Genomic DNA, 20,902 nt, shown 5'->3' on the forward strand with positions numbered 1-20,902 from the left:
TTCCTTCACTTTTTCGTCTCTGGATTTTGTTGTCATTTTGAAAACTTTCAGTCTCACTCTTCCACCATCAATACAAGATCTTGGTGAAACATTAATGCAACACTGGATTTGAAGCTAAAGGCGGTCCAACTCAATATTAGAGACAGGCCACACACTAATTTAACCACTATGAGTAGTAATTCCAGCCAAAATTCAAACGTTGCACAGTAAGGCAATATGCAGCTTCTGAGAATAAAGTTTCTGTGAACAAATTGCTCAAAATATTGAACATTTCTACCATCATAAATTGTTTTCCTTTGGAATGTGTTGTTATGTAAATGTGAATAACCACCAAAAAAGCAATTATTTCCATCATTCCAACAGTACTTCCTCCATCATCCCCTCGACAGGCACCAAAAAAAGCCGTTCTAAAATCTCCCCGCAGTGACTGACCAGACCATGTGTTCGGCAGGTTTTGAGATTAACACTCATCCAAAACATTCCCTGTTCTCAGATGTTGTGGGCTGCATTCTTGTGTAATTGCTCACCTTTGTTACCACAGTCCAAGTGCGGCCTGGGGAACATATACGTGTGGCACATGGACGTAGCATCCATTTTGGGTCGACTCGGAGGGGGCCTCTGACCTCCGCCGCCGCCCTGCCCGCCCCCGCCTGGCCTGACATCCACACACAGCGTGTCCGCGTTGATGTTCTTCAGCTTCTGCCCCTTCAGAGAGAGTGGCTCCGCACATTTGGCGTAGTTGCCCAGGTTACGGTTACTGGGCAGCTGTATGGTCCTGATCAGGCTGTCCAGGGAGCAGTGACAGTGCCAGGGGTTGTCGTAGATGCGGAGGTAGGTGAGGCGGGGCAGGGGCAGCAGAACCTCCTCAGAGGCTGATTTGAGGCTGTTGTGTTGGAGCAGCAGGGTATTCAGCTGGGACAGGCCACTGAAGGCACGCTCCTCCACCAGAGAGATGTGATTCTGCTGCAAGTCAAGGCTCTTCAGCTGCGTGAACTGGGAGAACATGTTGTCCCGCAAAACCTAAAGAGAGAAATAGTATAACAAAATGTGTTATATCTACACCACCAGTACAAGCGGATACACAGGAGAATATAAGAATTCAGCATAGTGATTGGCACAAGCTCAAATTTTATCACATACATGTACATATGTATACTTTGTGCACCAATTGTGCTCCATAATGTTTTCTTATAAATAATCCATCCCTAGTTCCTTGTGTTACTTTAGATTTGAGGTAAAAAGCAATTTACTATAACAATTTCAATAATTTCTTTCACAGAACAGTTGTTTCCTGTGGATAGATACAGACGGCGCTTCGCAGAAGGGGAAAACCAATAGGTGAGGAATGTACTTCTCTATGGTCCTCATGGCGGGGAGCTGACATTGCTGTAATACCACCCCTTGTGGCCAGGGGCGACTCCAAAAGACACTTGGGAGACAGGATTCTAATAGGACTTCAGACCTCCCTAGAGCGGTTTAAAAGCCTGGCTCCAAAGTTTTATTTTTTCTAAAAATCACTATGACCCATGTGACAATGCTGGGGTAGGTGAAATATGTTTAGCCGCGCTGGGTTTTGTATATCAGCCCGAAATAGTGGAAGCATTTCCAGAGCATTGACTGGCTGGAGCTCTGTGGAGGCTCCGCCCACCACGCAAGAGGACCATTAATGGGGCTGACGAGGTAATCATCTATCCCTAATTATAAAATCTATGGGGAGAACAGAATAGTTTGGGAAGCACAATTTTCCATTCTTTTTAGCAATTTTCTGGTGGAATATGAACTGATTTTTCACACATAAATAAAGTCAAGTCTAACTCGGGTCCATGTGGATATTTTTTCACAGCAGATTGTTCAGTAGAAGCAAAAACACAACAGTCATAGCTAGCGTTGCTGGTTTTAGCATGTAGCATGATGCTAACATAAAGCATCATGTTAGCATTCTCCATTATTTATGTATTATATATGGGCTGTTGAACCACTTTGCTCCGCTCCAAGTCTTTGTATCTTTATTGGGTAGGAAAATATATCAATAATTCTGCATTTGTTAAAATAGTTCTTGAATAATTGGAGAAAGTTCAGATTGGTCCCTTCTTTGTTTCCCCCCTTAACTGTTTCAAACATGACCACATACAGTATGGGCGATTCCAGAGATGCCGTCTGTATCTATAATGCAAATCTCCTCCACGTTAATTAGCTGCGTTAGCCTAACTGCTGGCAGATATCATTACTCATTCGCGTTAATGACTTCACCTCTGTGATCCACATAGGTCAGGACATGTCTGACATGTATTAACCCGTGTAATGTTGTAAAGCATTTCGCTCTGACCTGTATCTTGTTCCTGGCCAGCAGCAGGTGGTGTATGTCCGTGGGCCAGTCCTGCATCACAGTGGTGAGCTGCCTGTCCTGACAGTCCAGGTACTTCTCCCCAGCCTCCTCATACTCCTTACACTGTGTAGTCTGCCGCCTGTTGACTCCCGCTCTGCCTCTGCCCCGGACCCTGCCCTTCGCAGCCCCCTCCCCAGCCCCGGCGCGAGGGCGTCTGCGGGGCTCAGCCGACCGCAGCAGCAGCAGGAGCAGAAGGGCCAGAAGCACACGCATAGTGCGACAGCAGAGGCGTCTGGGCAAAGAAACAGGTGGGGAGAAAATTGTAACATTGACAGATAATTTCATCGCGCTATACTTTATAAAAACATTGACATTATATGCGATAATGCTATAATCCCTCAACTCACCTCTGGTACTCAGGTCAACCTCAGCTGTCAGACGATCAGTGTGACAGGGCGTGGCAGGCCGGTCACAGCTGGGGATAAGAGAAAAAAAATACCACAAAAGTGTTAATTTTCAAAACGCCTTGAGTGTCCAGATCACGGATATGTCCAGTGGCATGTCCAAACCTGCAGCTGACAACAGGGAAAACAGCTCCGCACATGCTGAAAGTATTAGCAGCAGGGGGGAGCGGGGAGAGGAAACAGTGGAAAGGTGTTTGTGGAGGAGAGAGAGACGTTTGTAACGTGCTAACATCCATTTACACAAAGTTTAAATGTAGTCAAAGTGAAGTGCGGTTTCCACAAAGTGTTTTCTATCATGAAGCACTCTTTCTTGCCAAGCTCTAAATGATTCACTTTTCCACCACCCAACTGTGATGCTAACAATTAATCTCCAAATAAACGCTATTTCACTGTTTTATTGGGGGAAATCTATTGTATGCAACGGATGAAAAAATGATACCTGTACTTTTTCTTTTCTTTCTTTTTTCTTTTGTTTAATGCATTAATGATGTGCTTTTTATTGATCTATAAGTATAAAGTTGCGCCTACTTTTGCCCTTAGTGGTAACTGTCAAGTAAAGAAGGTTGTTGCTGCAGACGCTGATTATCTGGCAACCCAATATAGATTTATTTTCAGAAACAACCAACACTGTCTGTTTGTGGACACATAACTCCAGTGTTCGAAGCCAAAGTAAGTCCCATCAGATAAACAACATGACGCTGCTGCAGTCAGTCAACAGTGCTTAGTGTGTTGTGTGAGCTGGCAAGTTGGACTAAAAACTGTGGAGGATTTTGGTGCTTTTTATACAAAACAAGTGTAATTCTGCGACCTGAAAAGACCGATTAGTATCCACACAGGATGAATGTACATTGCACTCACATTGAATCAGAATCTTTTTTTTTATTTTCACATTAAAACAGTGTTCCATGCTTACACCATCTTTGCAATTCCCCAAAAGAAAAGAACTAGAAGCTCGAGAAGAAGTACGTACAAGAAACAACAATTGTATTTCTGGTTTAATTTCTACAGATTAATCATTACTTTATTATAAGATAAGATAAGATAAGATAAGATAAGATAAGATAGATAGATAGATAGATAGATAGATAGATAGATAGATAGATAGATAGATAGATAGATAGATAGATAGATAGATAGATAGATAGATAGATAGATAGATAGATAGATAGAGAGATAGATAGAGAGATAGAGAGATAGAGAGATAGAGAGATAGAGAGATAGATAGAGAGATAGAGAGATAGAGAGATAGATAATCTTATGTACAATGAATAAAAGCATAAAAATATAACTAGTTAGAATAATTCAAAATATTGTTATTGATGCTGAACGGTCACATTTATCCATAGTATAAAGTATAATATTACACTTGAGGAAAACAGGCTCAAAAAGTTTATTGTGTTCAAAAATGTTATGTAAGGTGGTATTAATATTCAAAACTATACCAACAGCACAATGAAATCTTTATAAATGTATTAAAATGCATATGTTCAACACCAAAGTAGACAATGCAAAATGAAGCTGGCTTCTCTGTGTGTCTGCGTTTTATGACAAAATGAGTGAGTCATGGGTCTCTGGTGTAATTGAAGGCAGAAAAGGTCTCCGTCTGCCAAGAAACACCACACAAATACACACTCTCAGGTTCATGTGCCTTGCGGGGACAAATTGTAAAAGTAGTAATTTGTGAAGAGATGCTGTGCATCTAATTATAAAGGTTTTTATTGATTGTGAACTGGCATGCTTGTTGTTGTGAGCATTATCATGCCTTTAAAGGTCTGGTTTGCTCCTTGAAAGTAATGAAACATACACTAATAAACTCATCCATGTCATAAATTTGAATGCTGCTATGCTTTATGAAAGTTTTAAAGTTCCATGCTTCTTCTTTCATTGTTTGTAAACAAAGAAATTGCTTTCGGAGACCATTGACAAGGCACTATACTAACCTTTGGCAGTTCCCATGACATTTTCTTTTGTGATGGCCCAATAAAAGTCATAGGAACTGTAGAAGGTTCCAGTCTGAAAACTGTTACCGAACCAGTAAGTGCATGAACAGGTTTGAGACCCCATCTGACATGATAAACATGGAAACCTACACACACACCAGCCTCGTGTTACTGTACCAAACCGCAGCCTCCCAGTGTCTCTCCCACAGTGGAACAAGCCCGTCAATGCAGATGTTGCCATTCCATTGTGTAGACCATATAACACACAGGGCATGTTAGCCGTGTAGACAGAAACAGCTGAGAATGTATCAGGGGACGTACTTTCCAGTCTATTGAGAGCTGTCCAACTGTACAACTATCAATCGCATCACATAAAAGAGCGATTCACTCCATTGCAGTCGTTCCATCCAATAACACACAACCAGTGAGCTATGATCGACCTAATGTGATTTTAATGAATCAGCTTGCCTCCGCTGTCTGTTTGCATTTTCTATATTTATATAACAGAGTGAGTGACTTTAGGCTGTGTTTTGACTATGGGCTTTAGAAAATGGTCGAAGCTGAGGGACAAGTCGAGAGAAGTGCCAGTTTAAACAGTCTGGGCCAGAGAGGTGAAAAATATGTTGTGCTTGCATCCATATTCTATGCACTTTCTTGGTGCCACATGTTTTAGTTGGTTTACACAAAGTTGCCCCACTAAAGTTTGAGCTAATAGCACTTAAAATGCTGAGTTTATGACTTTGACTTCTAGTAAACACTCACTGCTGTGAGGCTGTATCCTCTAAAATGCTCTTAATTTAGAGAGTGGGTTCATGAGAACTTTGTGGAAAAACCAGTCACCCATGTGCCACCTCACCACTAGGACTTATTTACTTACTTACAAGTTGGCATCACTTCTGCAACTACTCTGGATTGTCAGTACAACTTTTTCTTAAACTGTCAAAACAAACATAACCATTTAGTCAGGGGTGTCCAATTTTTTCTCATGGAACGCCAAAATGGAAGTGTTTGCAAATGACTGAACACAACAATGTTTAATATGTAGGAAAAATCAAGTGCAACAGCAAGCTGAGCTTGTGTGGGCGTTTGAGACGGAACCAGTGAGATATGATTTAGTCTCGCTCACTCCCACGCACAGCTTGGGTTCCAGAACCCAAGGCTGGACGCTTGACTTTTCTGCACACCTGTTCCCAGTGAATGTTTGTATCGGTTCTGTTCTTAACTTTTATGGACAGAATTTCTAGGTGTGGGAGTTCGGTTTGGAAACCTCAGGATCTCATCTCTGCTGTTTCCAGATGACATTGTTCTGTTGGCTTCATCAAATCAGGACCTTCAGCTGCACTGGAACGGTTTGCAGCCCAGTGTGAAGCAACTACTGGGATTAAAATCAGCAGCTCCAAATCCAAGACCATGGTTCTCCACCAACAAAAGGCACGGTAGCGCGTTGGTTTCCTACTCCGGTTTCCCCTACCACTAAAAACATGTACAATAGGTTCCCCTCTGAGGCCAGGACCAGGAAAGAGAGATTCTTAATCTCAGTGGGACTTTCCTGTTTAAATAAAAGTGGCTTGCCCTTTCCAGGCTGGTGGAGAGTCTTAGGGTCTTGTTCTCGAGTAAGGGATCAAAATCAGAATCAGACTTGTTTTATTGCTATTCATTGGACAGACACCCATGGGGAATGACGAAGTACAACAGTGTTCCCTCCATGAGCTTTTCTCTCCTACAGACCAATATTTGTGGGGTGAGTGGGGGTGGTTGTGGGTGAGCTGGGTTGTGGGGGGAAAATGTGCTAATGTTTAACACGTTCCTGCTGTGTGTGAAGCCCCGCCCAGCGCTCTTCACAACCAGAGCCAGCTCTCTTCTTGTCTCAGCTCTGTCCTCTTTCTCTTGGGACACGGTCAATGTTGAACTCACAGGCCGCGCGATGTTAATATGAGGAAAGAGAATGGGAAGCGCTCATTGCAGTCGGCTGCTAGCAGTGCACCACACCTCAGTCGACCCTGTCTTTCTAAGCCAAGCCTCCGAGCCCTCGTCACACAAGCACTAGCCCGCGATAGGGCTGCATGCAAGATGACACACTAGTCTGTGCTAATGCTGTTGTTGCGCCAGGCGGAAGATCTCTCTTCCCTGAGCTGGCCTGATGCCGCATCGGGATCCCCCCAAAACAGCTGAAGGAGGTGTGCGTGGACACGAAATTCTGGGCATCTCTGCTCAGACTGCTGCCTCCGCGGCCCGGCCTCGGATAAAGCGGTAGGGGATGGGATGAATGGATGAATGCTTAGATTTGGAATTTTGTTGAGAATATGCTGCAGTTCTGTTTTTACATTTTGAACATGACATAATAGCTAAACTAACGCAAAGCAATTCAGGTGTTTCCACAGCACACAAGGGTCTATGCGCCGAACACGCATTTTACATTTGAACTTGGGACCAATAACATAAAAGGACACTGTGGCTCAGGTTCTGGTTGTCATGGAATTATAAAATGTGTCAACTTTCACGCCAAGTACCGCTATTGTAGAGCTGCACAATTTGAAAAGAAATATCATGCTTGTTCTGACAAGTTTGTGGTTACGAATACTTTTGCAATTTCTGCTTAGAAATCAGTATTTCTTTATTTGACTGTGCACATTTTAAACATGTTCAGTATTATGACTGACACAATACATTTCAGAACATGTTTGTACTGGTCTAAGCTGGTGATATTGTGTTTCCTGAAAATGGAAGTCTTTGTTATTTGCGACCACTCTACTGTGAACCTGGATGAAACAGGAATATCAGGTCAAAGTGTGAGTCAAACTAGGTTAAAACTTTGTCTTAACCATGACTTAAAAAAAATCAACAGACTACAGATCAGTTCAAGAAACATTGAGATACGGTAGTACTTGCTCAGCCACTCCCAGTTACGGAGCTTTGTGTTTCTATCTAAAACAAATCAAAGCCAGATTCACTGACTCACTTTCTTCTTTAAGATTTTAATAAACCACTTTGTCACTGCAGCTATTTTCAGTTGTTTAGACCACAGGCTGCTGTTTAGATCACATTGCAGCTGCAGAGACGGAAAAGTCCTTCAAAGAAAACTCCACAGTTCCTCCTCCTGTATTCAGTCCAGCTGTGACCACAACAAACCCATTCAGGCCTCTGCGGTGCTCCCCAAGCTAAAACATGCTTATATTAGCAATAGTCTAGGCTTATGGATCTAAAATAAACCATTGATTCTATCTAGTGCATGAAAGTCAAATAAAATGGCCTTCCAGTGTAAATACCCTCAGACTGTGGCATGACATGTGCCCAAAGTCAGATCAAAGTGACATTTTGAGGTAATGTCTTTTGGATTCCAGGAAAGTTCCATCAAATTTGCTCCAATATGAACTTCAGCAGACATTTTTTCTAGTTCAGTAGCCTGATGTGTCATTTGCATGTTCTCCTGTTTGGGTGAGTTTCCTCCAAGCAAACTGTCACCCACTGCTGGCAGGTTGCTCCAGGGCAGTGTTTTTGTAAAATGTTCCCAATGAGAATATTTCACCTTAAAAACCTATTCTTGTTCCTTTACTCTTTAAAATGGAGTTGGCATCTGTGGGTTTATCCTTCAATGGTGCCAAAATCCTCCCAGAGCTACATCAAAAGTGTATATGTTGCCATTTTACTTATTTCCTTATTTCTTACCTTCCTGCACTGAATGGGTCAGTACTATAGGATTACTGCCAGTCCACTTAGAGAATTGCTTGGCTGTTTAGTCTGTGAAAAAGCCATGTTGGCAGAATACTTTGAAAACAAATCACTTCTATTGTTCCTGCAAGTGCAGCGCGAATGGAAAAAATAATGACTCAATAATCCACATGAGACGTAAACATTCAATCCAAGACAGTTTACAGAATTAAATTTAAATATGCAACCAATCTAGACAGTGAATAAAATGTTAACTACCTACGTCTTGTGTTAGGCTGTTGTAGGGAGCAGTGTGTGGGAATTGTAGGCCTTGTTGAATATTGGACTATTTACTTTGACCCGGTTTTGAAGTAAGGCAGTAAATTTAAGTTATAGGTGCGCCCGTGGAGAATGTTCGGTAGCAGTGCTCGTACAAAATCATTTATGTAACCTTGGGGGAAAGTATAATTCAAGCAGACGTCTTGGCATTGCATCAGTGGTGGCATTGGCCAGAGGAGTGGGACGTCTGTAAGAAAGCCAGAGGTCAAAGCCCGAAGTGCACTACATGCCACATCTGTGTTTTAAACCACTCCGTGAGCCATTTGGCGTTAGCAGACCAAAAAGGCAAACTGTATGGCTTCTTAAACCCTATAATATTGCTGTGCAACAAGGAAAAGGAAAGACAGGACGATCAAAAAAGTAAACCAAAGATCGAAAAGCTTACTTGAAAAGAAACTTATGGGTGAAAGTGCTATAGAGCTCAACCAGGGAGGCTCCACCAGGGGCGGGAAGTAAAATCCCATTCTAAATCTCCAGTCTTTTTAAAAAATTGAACTATTGAGAGTTTGACACTGTAAAGCCGAAATAACATCCACACCAAGTGCCTGAGCACACATTAATAACAGGGGCCATCTCATGTTCCACTTGGCTGTGCACACAGAACAATGAGCCTTTTCAACCAGCCTTTAAACTTTATAATTAGGTAAAGGCAAAATCTTTAAATTGCTGATACTTTATACATACAGCATTAATCCTTTTTTCATATATTATTATTTACAGGCTGATCTGCCATAATGCTTCAATATTCTTAGTGACAAATAAACCATGTGTCGTCGTAAAATTCTTTGTGCTCTAGATTGACACACAAAAAAAGAAGGTGCTTTAATTTCGCTATTCAACATAAAACAACATCTGGAGGAGAGGTTTGTAGGCAGAACTCCCCCTGACATGTTGAAGGATGGGTCAAATGTAAATGCTGATTAGAGAGTACCTCAATCTCTTATATTACAATAGCAGATCACAGCAGAGAGACTACATGGTGTCTCAAATATAAGAAAGACTTGTTTATAATCAATGTATAGTTCTGTTTTACTGCTACACTTAGTTTACCGTCACCTAGCAATGATCACTCACTCCACATACAGACGGCATCTCTGGAATCGCCCATATAGTCATGTTTGAAAACAGTTAATAGAATTCGGGAATGTGACGTCATATCGCTAAGCATTATGGGATTAGCAGCCATTGTAAACTAATGAAGATTTTAAAAGTTACAATTCTGGAGTTATAGTTCACATTAAACACTTGGAGACCAGTTAGATGTTAGATGTATTTACCAGCAGTAACTCAGCAGCTAACGGAGTCGTTCCTCTGCTTTTTTCTCCACTTTTTATACTGTTTTTAGCTAATGTTAGTCTATGGAAATGTATGCTAACAGCTGCAAAGATGGCGGATCCCCATAGTAACTGTGGACATTCCCGAACTCTATTCACCTTATTCCGCCCCGCCCACTTTTGCCACTTTGTGCGTTTTCTCTGCACTTCCGTTGTCCAGACACTTCCGGTCGAGCGCGAAGCCCGTTCATTTTAACAGAGAACGAAGGAAAATATTCTCCGCTCAAATCTGATGTTTAGTCGATTGATTTGTGTAAAATGGCCAATGTTCATTTGCACCAACATGTCAACACTGCACTGTTTCTCTGTGCGGCCTGAAAACGGATTTGTTTTCGTGTAGTGACTGATTTTATATGGACTTCTCCAGTCCCATGTTAACACATAGGAGAAAAGGGGCGGGCACAATTCATGGCGGCGCCCACGCGAGCCTCCGGAATAAGGTGAATAGGGGGAAACAATTTGGAGAAAAATCTAAACTTTCTCTAATTATTCAAAAACTACTTTAACAAATTATTGATAGTTTTCTACGTAGTAAAGATAGGAGCAAAGTGATTCAACAGCCCATAATTACATACATAACGGAGAATGCTAACATGATGCTACATGTTAGCAGCGTGCTAACATGTTAACGCTAGTTAGCGATATCTACCACTGCCGTTTTTGCGCTTCTACAGAATAATCTGCTTTGTAAAAATATCCATATGGGCCCGATTTACACTTGTCTTTATTAATGTGTGGTAAATAAGTTCGTATTCCACCAGAAAATGGCTAAAAAGAGTGGAAAATTGTGTTTCCCTAAAGATTCTGTTTTCCCCCACGTCACTGCTGAATCTTTCTCCTTTCTCTGGTGTGCGTTACCTTTTATAAAGTGAGTATTTGTTGTTAATTTGTTTTTCTATTCGTTTTCAAATTAGATAGAATACGTTTTATATGTTAATTATCCCAATCTATAACTGCTAAATATTTTTAATCTGTCAATACCTATCTCCATATGTATTGACGGGGATATCAGCCTTCAACTGTTTCCCTTTCTCTGTTTCCCTTTCAGACCACACACACACAAACACAAACAAACAAACTTGTCTAGGCTACAAATCCAATCAATCATTCATCTGCTGTTCATAATTAAATGTTCAAGAAGCTCCAAGATCCAGTGTCCTGATTTCCAAACCGAAAGTAGGACAACTACTTGATTGACAACTAAATGATTCCATAGTTGTTAAATATATATAAATACAATTTAACCTCTTAACCCCCATCTGATCCGGGCCCATTTTCTCCAGAAACGAGGATGAAAACACAACAAAAACAAGATTAAAAAGTGATGAATAAACAAATAAAGAGCAACAAAAACGTGCCAGAAAAACAAAACAGAAAACAACTAAAAAGAGACGAAACAGGACAAAAACACGACAAAAAAAGCATCAAAAATCAAGGCGAAAAAGTGATAAAGAAGGCAACAAAAAACTACTATGAAAACACTACAAAAATCGGACAAAAATGTGGCAACAACGCAACAAAAAAGTTCTGATCAGTTTTGTGGGTCTTTCACATGCAGGGGAAAACAATTTGGAGAAAAATCTAAACTTTCTTTCATTATTCAAAAACTACTTTAACAAATGCTGAATTATTGATATAGATTTCTACCCAGTAAAGATACAAAGACAGGGAGGAGCAAAGTGGTTCAACAGCTCATAAATACATAAATAACGGAGAATGCTAACATGATGCTACATGTTAGCAACGTGCTAATGCTAACGCTAGCTAGTGTTAGCTAGGACTGCCGTTTTTTCGCTTCTACTGAACAATTTGCTGTAGGAAAATATCCATATGGACCCGATTTAGACTTTGCTTTATTTGTATGTGACAAATAAGTTCATATTGCACCAGAAAATGGCTAAAAAGAGTGGAAAATTGTGTTTCCCTAAAGATTCTGTTTTCCCCCTCGACGAATCCACGCCCCCTTCTATGACACGATGCCATCTGTATCTATGGGCTGTAAACTCCAGTCAAGAAGCTTTTAGATTTGGGTAAAGCCAAACTGGAGAAAGTGCCATCAGTTAAGGCGGGGATAAAGAGGTTAAATAATATATCTGGAAGTATAGAGTTCGGGAATGTCCACAGTTACCATGGAGATCCGCCATCTTTGCAGCTGTTAGCATATATTTCCATAGACTAACATTAGCTAAAAACAGTATAAAAAGTGGAGAAAAAAAAACAGTGGAACGACTCCGTTAGCTGCTGAGTTACTGCTGGTAAATACATCTAACACACTGTGGTCTCCAAGTGTTTTAATGTGAACAATAACTCCAGTATTTTAACTTTTAAAATCTCCATTAGTTTACAATGGCTGCTAATCCCCTTACTTCTTAGCGATATGACGTCACATTCCCGAACTCTATACATTTGTGTATATTAAACAGTTTGAATGGACTCAGTGATCTCACAAAACACACAGGCAGGAGATCTTCTGATTACTCTGCATTATAATCTATAATATGTCTAGACAATTTGACCATAGCACCCCTTTTCATTTACCTTCCAATAAGATGCTAACATGCAGGCATAACTCCTTGGCTGCAGAGGAAGTTGTCAGTCATTCTTCATAGCCAAAGTCTCCCACATACAGCCGGTTGATGCTCTCAATGGTAACCCACAGAGCCACCACTGCACGCTCTAATTACACTGTACGGGCAGTTCTGATGGAAACACCTCCAGAAGGAAGACAAGGCCCACTCTGTTACAGGAAAACAAGAACAAGAAGGAGACACTTTGAAACCACCTGCCTAAGAGCTTTTTCTGCTGAGCTACGGACTGAAAAATGTCAAATATTCATCGTCCAAGCGTGGATAAAGTAGCCAGGGAAGTCAGTCGGTCAGTTGGAAAGTAACGCACTGTATAAGGTGACTTTTATATTCCCCGTGCCAAGAAGCCATCCATTTTCGCCAACTCCACTTCTGTTTCTTTTGAGTGTGCGCCCAGAGCTCTGTGGCTCGTAACGATCTTACAAGCAGCTTTAACAATGAGACATAAAAGGCGCACTGTACAAGGAAAAACTGACACAGCAAAAAAGTCGTCGGGGCATAAATGGCCTGGAGATGCAAATGCAACAGAAAGGCAGATAAACATATACAGCATGTTGAGAGAGAAGACGAAGATGTAGAGAGAGCACAGTCTGGCATCCCTGACGGCCTAATTGAAAGCAGAACTGTTCATTGGCCTGTGAAGAGGAGCGGAAGGGCTGGAGGGAAAGAAGTATAGTGGTGAACCCAAAATAGTTCTGATTAAAAAAGAAATCTGAATTTCTATGTGTCCCTGTGTCTTTTGGGAAAACATTGTCCCCGTAACGGCGTTAAAGTCAATCCAGGAGTTTGTATTTTTTTTGTTTTTTAAGTCGTGCCGATATCACTGTCATTCTGATTTAAGTAAAATGTGTTCAGTTTTGTACTAAATGGGGATTGTGACTGACAATCATAGTAACTTATTTAAAACACTCCCCAAAAGGCAAATTCCAAAGGCTCCACAAGACAGAGACAGCTACACGATTCAAACTTTTCCAACTCTGGTGCACATTGACAAAATGCATATAGTCATTGAAGAAAACTAAAACCTATAAACCAAAAGAAAGCAGACCCTTCAGTTTGTCCTGGTTAATGAACACATGATTCGCCTTTATGAGTGAGTGTCAAGAACATGGAGGACAGTAAACAGGGATATCTGAGCCAGACTAGTAGCCAATCCACACAAGCTGCCTTGCTTTTTGGACATCAAGTTGGACCACAATCGTTTCTATGGACTGTGTATGACTGTCGTGTTTTGGCTCAACAATGATCTGGACAGGGCAGGTTCAACCGGCATTTCTGTGGCAGAGCGCACTTTATCTTAGAGCAGACCTGGGCACATTACAGCCCGCCACTTGTAGGGCATAAATTCCTGAGCGTGTAGTGTGAGAAGCCCATTCCTTTGCAAAGTTATTTTTTTAAAGAAATTACCAGAATGCTCACTTCAGCCACTAGGGGGCTGCTTAAACAAAAATAAAAGGAAAGAATTCCACACGTGTTGAGCAGAGGACACTGACATAATGAGAGATCAGGAAGTAAACAACACATTGGCTACAGTCCTGTCAGGCTCATTATTTTTCAAGTTTCCTCAATAGTATTTTCCCAATGAATACATATTTTTATTTACAAGCTTTTGTTAGTGGACCCCAGCAATACACTCCCCATGCATGTTTTGGGCCCCAGGGAAAATTACTTGGAGACCCCTGCTATCGCTTCACTTCCCAGAAAGTTCCCAGAAAAGGAAGGGCAGAGGTGCTTTCAGTGCAATGGTAGAAGTTGACGAGTATAAGAAGTTGAATAAGCTAAATAACGATGCACACACATTCTTGGCTTGATGTGGCTAAATATTTTCAGAAAATAATAGTCCTACTAAATACCAGTATCAGATATTCAAAAGACACAATTTAGTGGCATCTTGTCATAGAAGGGGGCGTGGCTTCGCCGAGGGGGAAAATAGAATCTTTTGGGAAACACAATTTTCCATTGTTTTTAGCCATTTTCTGGTGGAATATGACCTTATTTGCCACAAATAGATAAAGTAAAGTGTAAATGGGGCCCATGTGGATATTTTCTCACAGCAGATTGTTCAGTAGAAGTGAAAAACCGGCAGTTGTAGCTAGCGCTAGCTAACGTTGGCATTAGCCCGATGCTAACATGAAGCATCAAGTTAGCATTCACCGTTATTTATGTATTTATGGGCTGTTGAACCACTTTGCTCCTCTCCATGTCTTTGTATATTTATTTAGTAGAAAACTATATTCATTTTCAGTGCTTGTTTTTGAAGTAGTTTTTGAATAATTAGAGAAAGTTTTGATTTTTCTCAAAATTGTTTTCCCCCTTAACTGTTTTCAAAAATCACCATATATGGATGATTCCAGAGATGCCGTCTATATCTATAGGATAAAGTTGCAGAATAAATCCCCCCTTCTTATGTGGCCCCCTTTGAAAATTAATTGCCCACCTCCGTCTTAGACGGAAATACCGTCTCCAGTTCAGCTTTACCCAAATCTAATAGTTTCTAAACTGGAGCTTACAGACTCTAGGCCTCATTTGAAAGCTAAGACCTTTAAAAAATGATCATGACTTTTTTGTTGTGTTGTCGCTGTGTTTTTGTGTCATTTTTGTTGCTTTCTTTGTTGCTCTTTTCCTTGCTTTTAGACGCTTTTTCATTGTGTTTTTGTCACTTTTTTGTGTGTGTTTTTGTCACTTTTTCATTGTGTTTTTGTCACTTTTTTGTGTGTGTTTTTGTCACTTTTTTACTGTGTTTTCGTCACGGTTCTGTTGTGTATTTATGGCTTTTTAATGTCTCTTTTTTCGCATTTTCATCACTTTTCAACCATGCTTTTGTCACGCTTTCGTTGCTTTGTTTTGGTCTTTTTTGTTGTATTTTCATCCTCGTTTCCATCGCTGTTTTGATACTTTCTTCAAGACCCTTTTAGATTTGGGAAACCGGAGAAAATGAGGTTGGTTCAGGTGGGGGTTAAGAGGTCGTGCTTATCCAGGAGACAAGTCCTCCTGCTGTACAGAGTGACCCCTGTCTGCGCTGCATGCTGATTGGCTTTGGACGACGGCCGGACACATCTGCACCTCAAACAGCAAACGTCCCACTCACGCACTTTCCCCTTCACTACAAAGACCTCCACTCAGAGCTTGAGGGAACAGCACAAATAAAAGAGGAAACAGGGTCTCCTGCTCAGTGTAATCAGAGCCAATAGAAGTCAGCTTTTTCATATAGGGGAGAATTCCTCTGTGAAACTGCACACCACTCTCCACTCGGGCAGGAATTCTACTAAAACACATGTCCTGTAGCATATGGCCAAACACATGTGGCAGTGTGTACAACAGGGGAATGTAAATTCACTCTTTCAGCTGAAACTGACTCGTAAAGTTTTCTCACCCGGTATCACTTCAGAAAATAATTGGTTCTCAAAGTAACAACTTGGCCAAAAAATGTGTCGAGAACTTGGGAAGCGCTTTTCATTACCACAGATTGTAATAGGATGGAAAATAGCAAAAAGTGAATTAACACTATAGTAATTACATGGAAACAGGGCACACTTTATTTTATGGCAAGACTGAATGTCCTATGGTACTGACTCATTCTTATCCTACTATGACAACAACAAAATCAGAGTTAACACAAATCACAACAAAGCTAAGTCTGAACCCGAAAGCAAGTTTAATCAAGGGCCAAGAAGGTTACAATGTTGGGAACTACAGCGAGTTGAAGAAAGCTTCCCAATCTCAAGCCCAAAGTCACAAAGCTCTGGACAAAATTGACAAAATCAATCCCTCCTCAGCGTGTGGGGCTCTCCATTGGCCTAGACAGGAAACTCCATCCGTAAACAGAGCTGTCTGTGAGGTTGTAAGACGTCCAAGGTTTGATGAATGAGACATACTGGCCAGTTATGTAACGATAGCATTTCTGGAAAAATATTGTGTTTTCTTTGACTGGTTTTGAAGGGAAATTAAGATGAACGCTGCTTTAAGTACCAGCCTTCAACAACCAACAATGCACGAGCGTGTTGATATTGAGTTAAGAGTGACTCCTTTGTCAAACAATGAATGAAGGATTGCTCATCAAAATGACCGAGCAGCTACTATGTTTGGAAAACTAAAGCTAAAATATACATTCAACCCTTTTTAATGCATTGCCTATTCTGCCACTATCAATGGTGAACTTCACATTGCAGAATTTTGGGAAGAATTTGCAAACCTTCCACCTTTGTTTCACAATGGATTAAAACAATAGCCAGCACTTCTTGCCTGACAGAGTGTTAGACAGAAGTTAATTGCCAAAGCTGCTTTTGGCTGGTGTGCGTGGCAGGCTTGAGAGCCTCCTCGTGCAGCTGACCAAATCCCTTTGTTACATTGCCTCCTATTAGCACGGCAGAACTTGAGACCGGCTTTCAGCTCTTACCTGCACTGGAAGGGAATCTGGCTCGGACCTGCAGATCTCCGGTTGGTCCCCGTCCCCGACTCCTAATCCTGTCATGAGCGCTGTGTGCAAGCCAAGAAACTCTGCCTGGCTGCCCGTAAACTATAAGAGCCAGCCAGGACTGAGGGACGAACAACTGGCTTCTGCTCCAATCTCTCTCTCTCTCTCTCTCTCTCCCTCTCTCTCTCTCCCTCCCTCCTCTTTCTCTCCTTCCTCTCCTTCCTCTCTTTCCTTTTGCCCCTGAGCTCCTCACCTCCTCATCTGGATTACGCTGCCATTAAAGCGGGAAGATAGAGAAAACTTTAAAGCCTGTGCTTGACTCGGTATTACAACACTTTTGCACTCACATGCAGAGGGGAGCGCTGCACCCCCACACTGGTCCCCTCGGTGAGAAATGAGTTGACTTCCTCCAGCCGTTGACCGCAAGACTGGGAAGGAGAAAAAAAGATATACTGTGTTAACAAACTGTGGCATGGTGGCAAATATAAAGGTGTAAATGAAAATCAGCCGGTGAAAGAAAGAAAGTACATAATTTATGATAGGATATCTTTTGAAATAGTCAGAGTACTACTTGGTTAAGGCCAGTTTTCACGTTGTTTAATAAGCAAGTGCAGATTAACACTTTATAACATCACAGCCAGAAGCTTTGTGAAAAACACAGGGCAAATGTGTCAGAAGATGATCTCATACTTCATCAAAAACTCTGTAGTCCCACACAATTTGTTCCATGGGAAAAACTTTCAATGTTTCAGTTATTTTCTTCAGATCTGTTCAATGGACCAAAAAACACAATGGTAACAGACAGTGGTCCAAGGGGATTGTTTGTCCAAAAAGTGTCTAGTTTCTAAGCTGCAAGTCTTATAACACACAGAACGAACACATGGAGAAACAAACATCCAAGCGTCTGGCCACAATATGAAACACAATATGAAACACAAATTGGAACAAATTTACAACAACATAATTCCATTATAAAGCGTCCCCTGATATAGACTGGAATCAATGTTCACACAATCGGTTTATGCTCTTCCCGTTCACACACCTTCTCTGTTATCAGCTGGCCCTGAAGCTTGTCTGAGTATTTACACACAGCACATTCCCACAGCGACCGCGCAGACATTGTTCGACACTTGTTACTGACACAAACCAGTTGCCCGCTCTGGCACAGCGCACAGCTCCCATAAGACTTATTTATCCACCATTTAAAGGGCATTCGGTGTCACTTCATCGCCGATCTGCAGCTTCAGAAATTCACTTCACGAATGTCTGTCAACCCACCTCCTCTCGAGAGCTCCAAACTAGGGCCATCCTTATGCGCTTTACTGTTTACTGCCTGTATAACTGTTTTAAGTAAGAGGGAGGGGCCAAGATGGAGACACGGTGGCTATAAATGTCAACATTGGACATGCCACCATCTCCAAAAATAACAAAGTAGGAAAGCTCCAAAAGAAAGCAAGGATGCAGACTCAAGCTAAAATCCATAAAGTTCTTACAGTAAAGCATCAATATGAAATTCTTTATACCTTTTAAATATGATAATCTGATAGGGGCTTTCTGGGCGGTAGAGAATCCATTCAATTGTCATGTTTATTGGGCCAAATTATAGGACTTGGCAGCATGATATAATGTAAACAGAAGTCCCTACCCTGTAATTTGGATACATTTCCGAACAGTGCTAGTCTCTTGCTGTCAGTCCTACAGACTTAGTGGTGAAAGTATTTTAAGTAGGTTAAAAGCAGTCCTTAAATCTCCTTTGGAAGATCAGACCAGGTGTGCCTCCTGGCATTCACAACAATAATATAAAGTCCCAACTGTACTTTGAGTTTTTTAAAGTTTGATCTTGCCTAGGGCGCCGAATGGGCCGGCCCAGGGGGTGTTACAGTTGGTGACTATAGTGTGCACTTATACCTCAGTGAGATCAGGTCTTGGGATTATTTTGTGTGCTCTCCTCCCACATACATTCAGGTTTCATCTACAACTAAAAGAAAAAAAACATGTGTTATGTGGTCACCTCTCCTGAGACATAATGAATCTCAAATAACTTAGCCACAAATTAGATTTCACAATTCCGAGCTCTATTGACATGTTAGTAACATAAGGGCTTAGGCAAAGGTTTTTGAGTCATCATCCGTACTCTATAGTTGACGTGTTTGAAATTTTGCCTCTCATCCAAGCAGCTTTGTCAGCAACACTCACTCACACTTGTGCCCGGCCCTTCTTTCCTTTTAGTTAACAGGACTGGAGAAGTCAAGATAAAATCAGTCACTACATGGATACAAAGACGATTTTAGGCCGCTTCTAATTCCCACCTGGACAGGATCTTTCTGTGTGGAGTTTGTGTGTTCTCCCCGTGTCCACATAGGTTTCCTCCAGGTTCTCGGGTTTCCCCTACTACAAACATGCACAATAGACCAGGATGAATGAGAGTGTGTTGTGCAAGAGTGGGACAATGGATGCAAATTAACCCATTTCTACAATCCGGCGTGGGATGTTCATTAACATGCACTATCCCATCCAAATAAACCAACCGACCAATAAAAGTGGGCGGGGAGGAATGAGGTGAATAGCGTAGCCTTTAGAGCTTATAGGAGCACACAGTGAGATCTTGCAGCTCCAGACCTGCCACATTAGCTGGACCGGACAGACACCCATGGCCAATGGCGATTATGAAGAACAACCTTTTCCTCCAACCAGTCTCTTGCAGCTGGGAAGGGGTTTGGGCAGGTGAGAGGGGCTGTGTGTGTGGGGGGAACACATGCTTTTGTTTGGGTCACGTAAACACAGTTACTGCCAAGTGCAGACCCGCATCACAGCGAGACCAGTTGTACATCTCTTTCTCTCTCGACACCAGACATGGACAGTGTTTAACTCACAGTGGGATAAAACAAAGGTTTTAGTTTGACCTGATAAAAGCCTATAATGCTACAGAAAGAACCCGAGGCAGCGCGATATAAATGAGGAAAAGAATGAGAAGGCTTCCACAGGAGAGCAGTGTAATAAACCAGGCCTCAGTCAGTGTCTTCGTTATTGTCTTCAAAAGTGCCGCTGACAAACCTTTTTGTTTCCAGCACTTGAACTACAGAATACAGACAGTCCGTCATAATCTTCGTCTATGATGGTCAACTCCTGTGTGACTGGGAGCTTACACCGATATGAGGGCTGTTACATAAAACATAGTTTCCCTCATTCAAATCAAAATAATCTTATAGGAGCTTCATTTGCAAACAAAGCATCGGTGCAGTGCTGATAAAAACAAGGACATTTATACAAATCAAGAGTGAACATCCTGAAGTTTGTCTGTTTTTCTGCTCATTCATTTCCCTATCGTCCTCTGCTACTCAGTATACCATCTGTTACTCCCTGGACACAATCTGAACAACACTGAAAATACATAAAACATACACGTGCATATGAGACGCTCTAGAGTCCAGACAAACCAGATGACCTCTTGTCTTAATGTGCTGTATTCCAATAGCCACAAACTCCACAGTATTTTCTCCTTTCTGCCCCGTGTGTGTTGTTCTTAGATTTGTTCAGTGACAGATTTTATGTATTTGCTTTCATTTGCCAAAAAAAAAACAGAAACATCCGGCCAAATTAAATAAACCTGAAGATTTTGAACTGAAATGTTCTAAAAAATGACATATTTTTGAATCTCCATTAAAATGTATGATAAAAAATATAGACATGTCACAGACTTGGTGTGTTTTAGTGTGTTACAACAAATGGGGTCAGCGGGTGCATAAACCATGGATTTGACTGAACTTAGACACATCCTGAACTCTGCTGTATTAATAGGGTCAAAAACCACAATTTTTAAAGAAGAGAAAAAAGCCAAAAGGAGGAAACTTG

The 20,902-nt window shown here is 41.4% G+C and overlaps 1 protein-coding gene across 1 annotated transcript in view; it reads right to left on the bottom strand.

Moving 5' to 3' along the window:
* lrrc17 (leucine rich repeat containing 17) overlaps positions 1 to 17,202 on the bottom strand; it is a 45,968-nt gene extending 28,766 nt beyond the window's left edge. The window contains exons 1-4 of the mRNA XM_079552496.1: positions 17,033 to 17,202; positions 2,734 to 2,801; positions 2,327 to 2,618; positions 528 to 1,020 (exon numbers count right to left, since the gene is read on the bottom strand). Of these exons, the coding sequence (XP_079408622.1) occupies positions 528 to 1,020; positions 2,327 to 2,599 (766 nt within the window). The 5' untranslated portion in view covers positions 2,600 to 2,618; positions 2,734 to 2,801; positions 17,033 to 17,202. The remainder of the gene's footprint in view (positions 1 to 527; positions 1,021 to 2,326; positions 2,619 to 2,733; positions 2,802 to 17,032) is intronic.
* Between the last annotated feature and the right edge of the window lie 3,700 nt (positions 17,203 to 20,902).

Source organism: Gobius niger (assembly GCF_951799975.1).
Source record: "Gobius niger genome assembly, chromosome: 2".
NCBI lineage: Eukaryota > Metazoa > Chordata > Actinopteri > Gobiiformes > Gobiidae > Gobius > Gobius niger.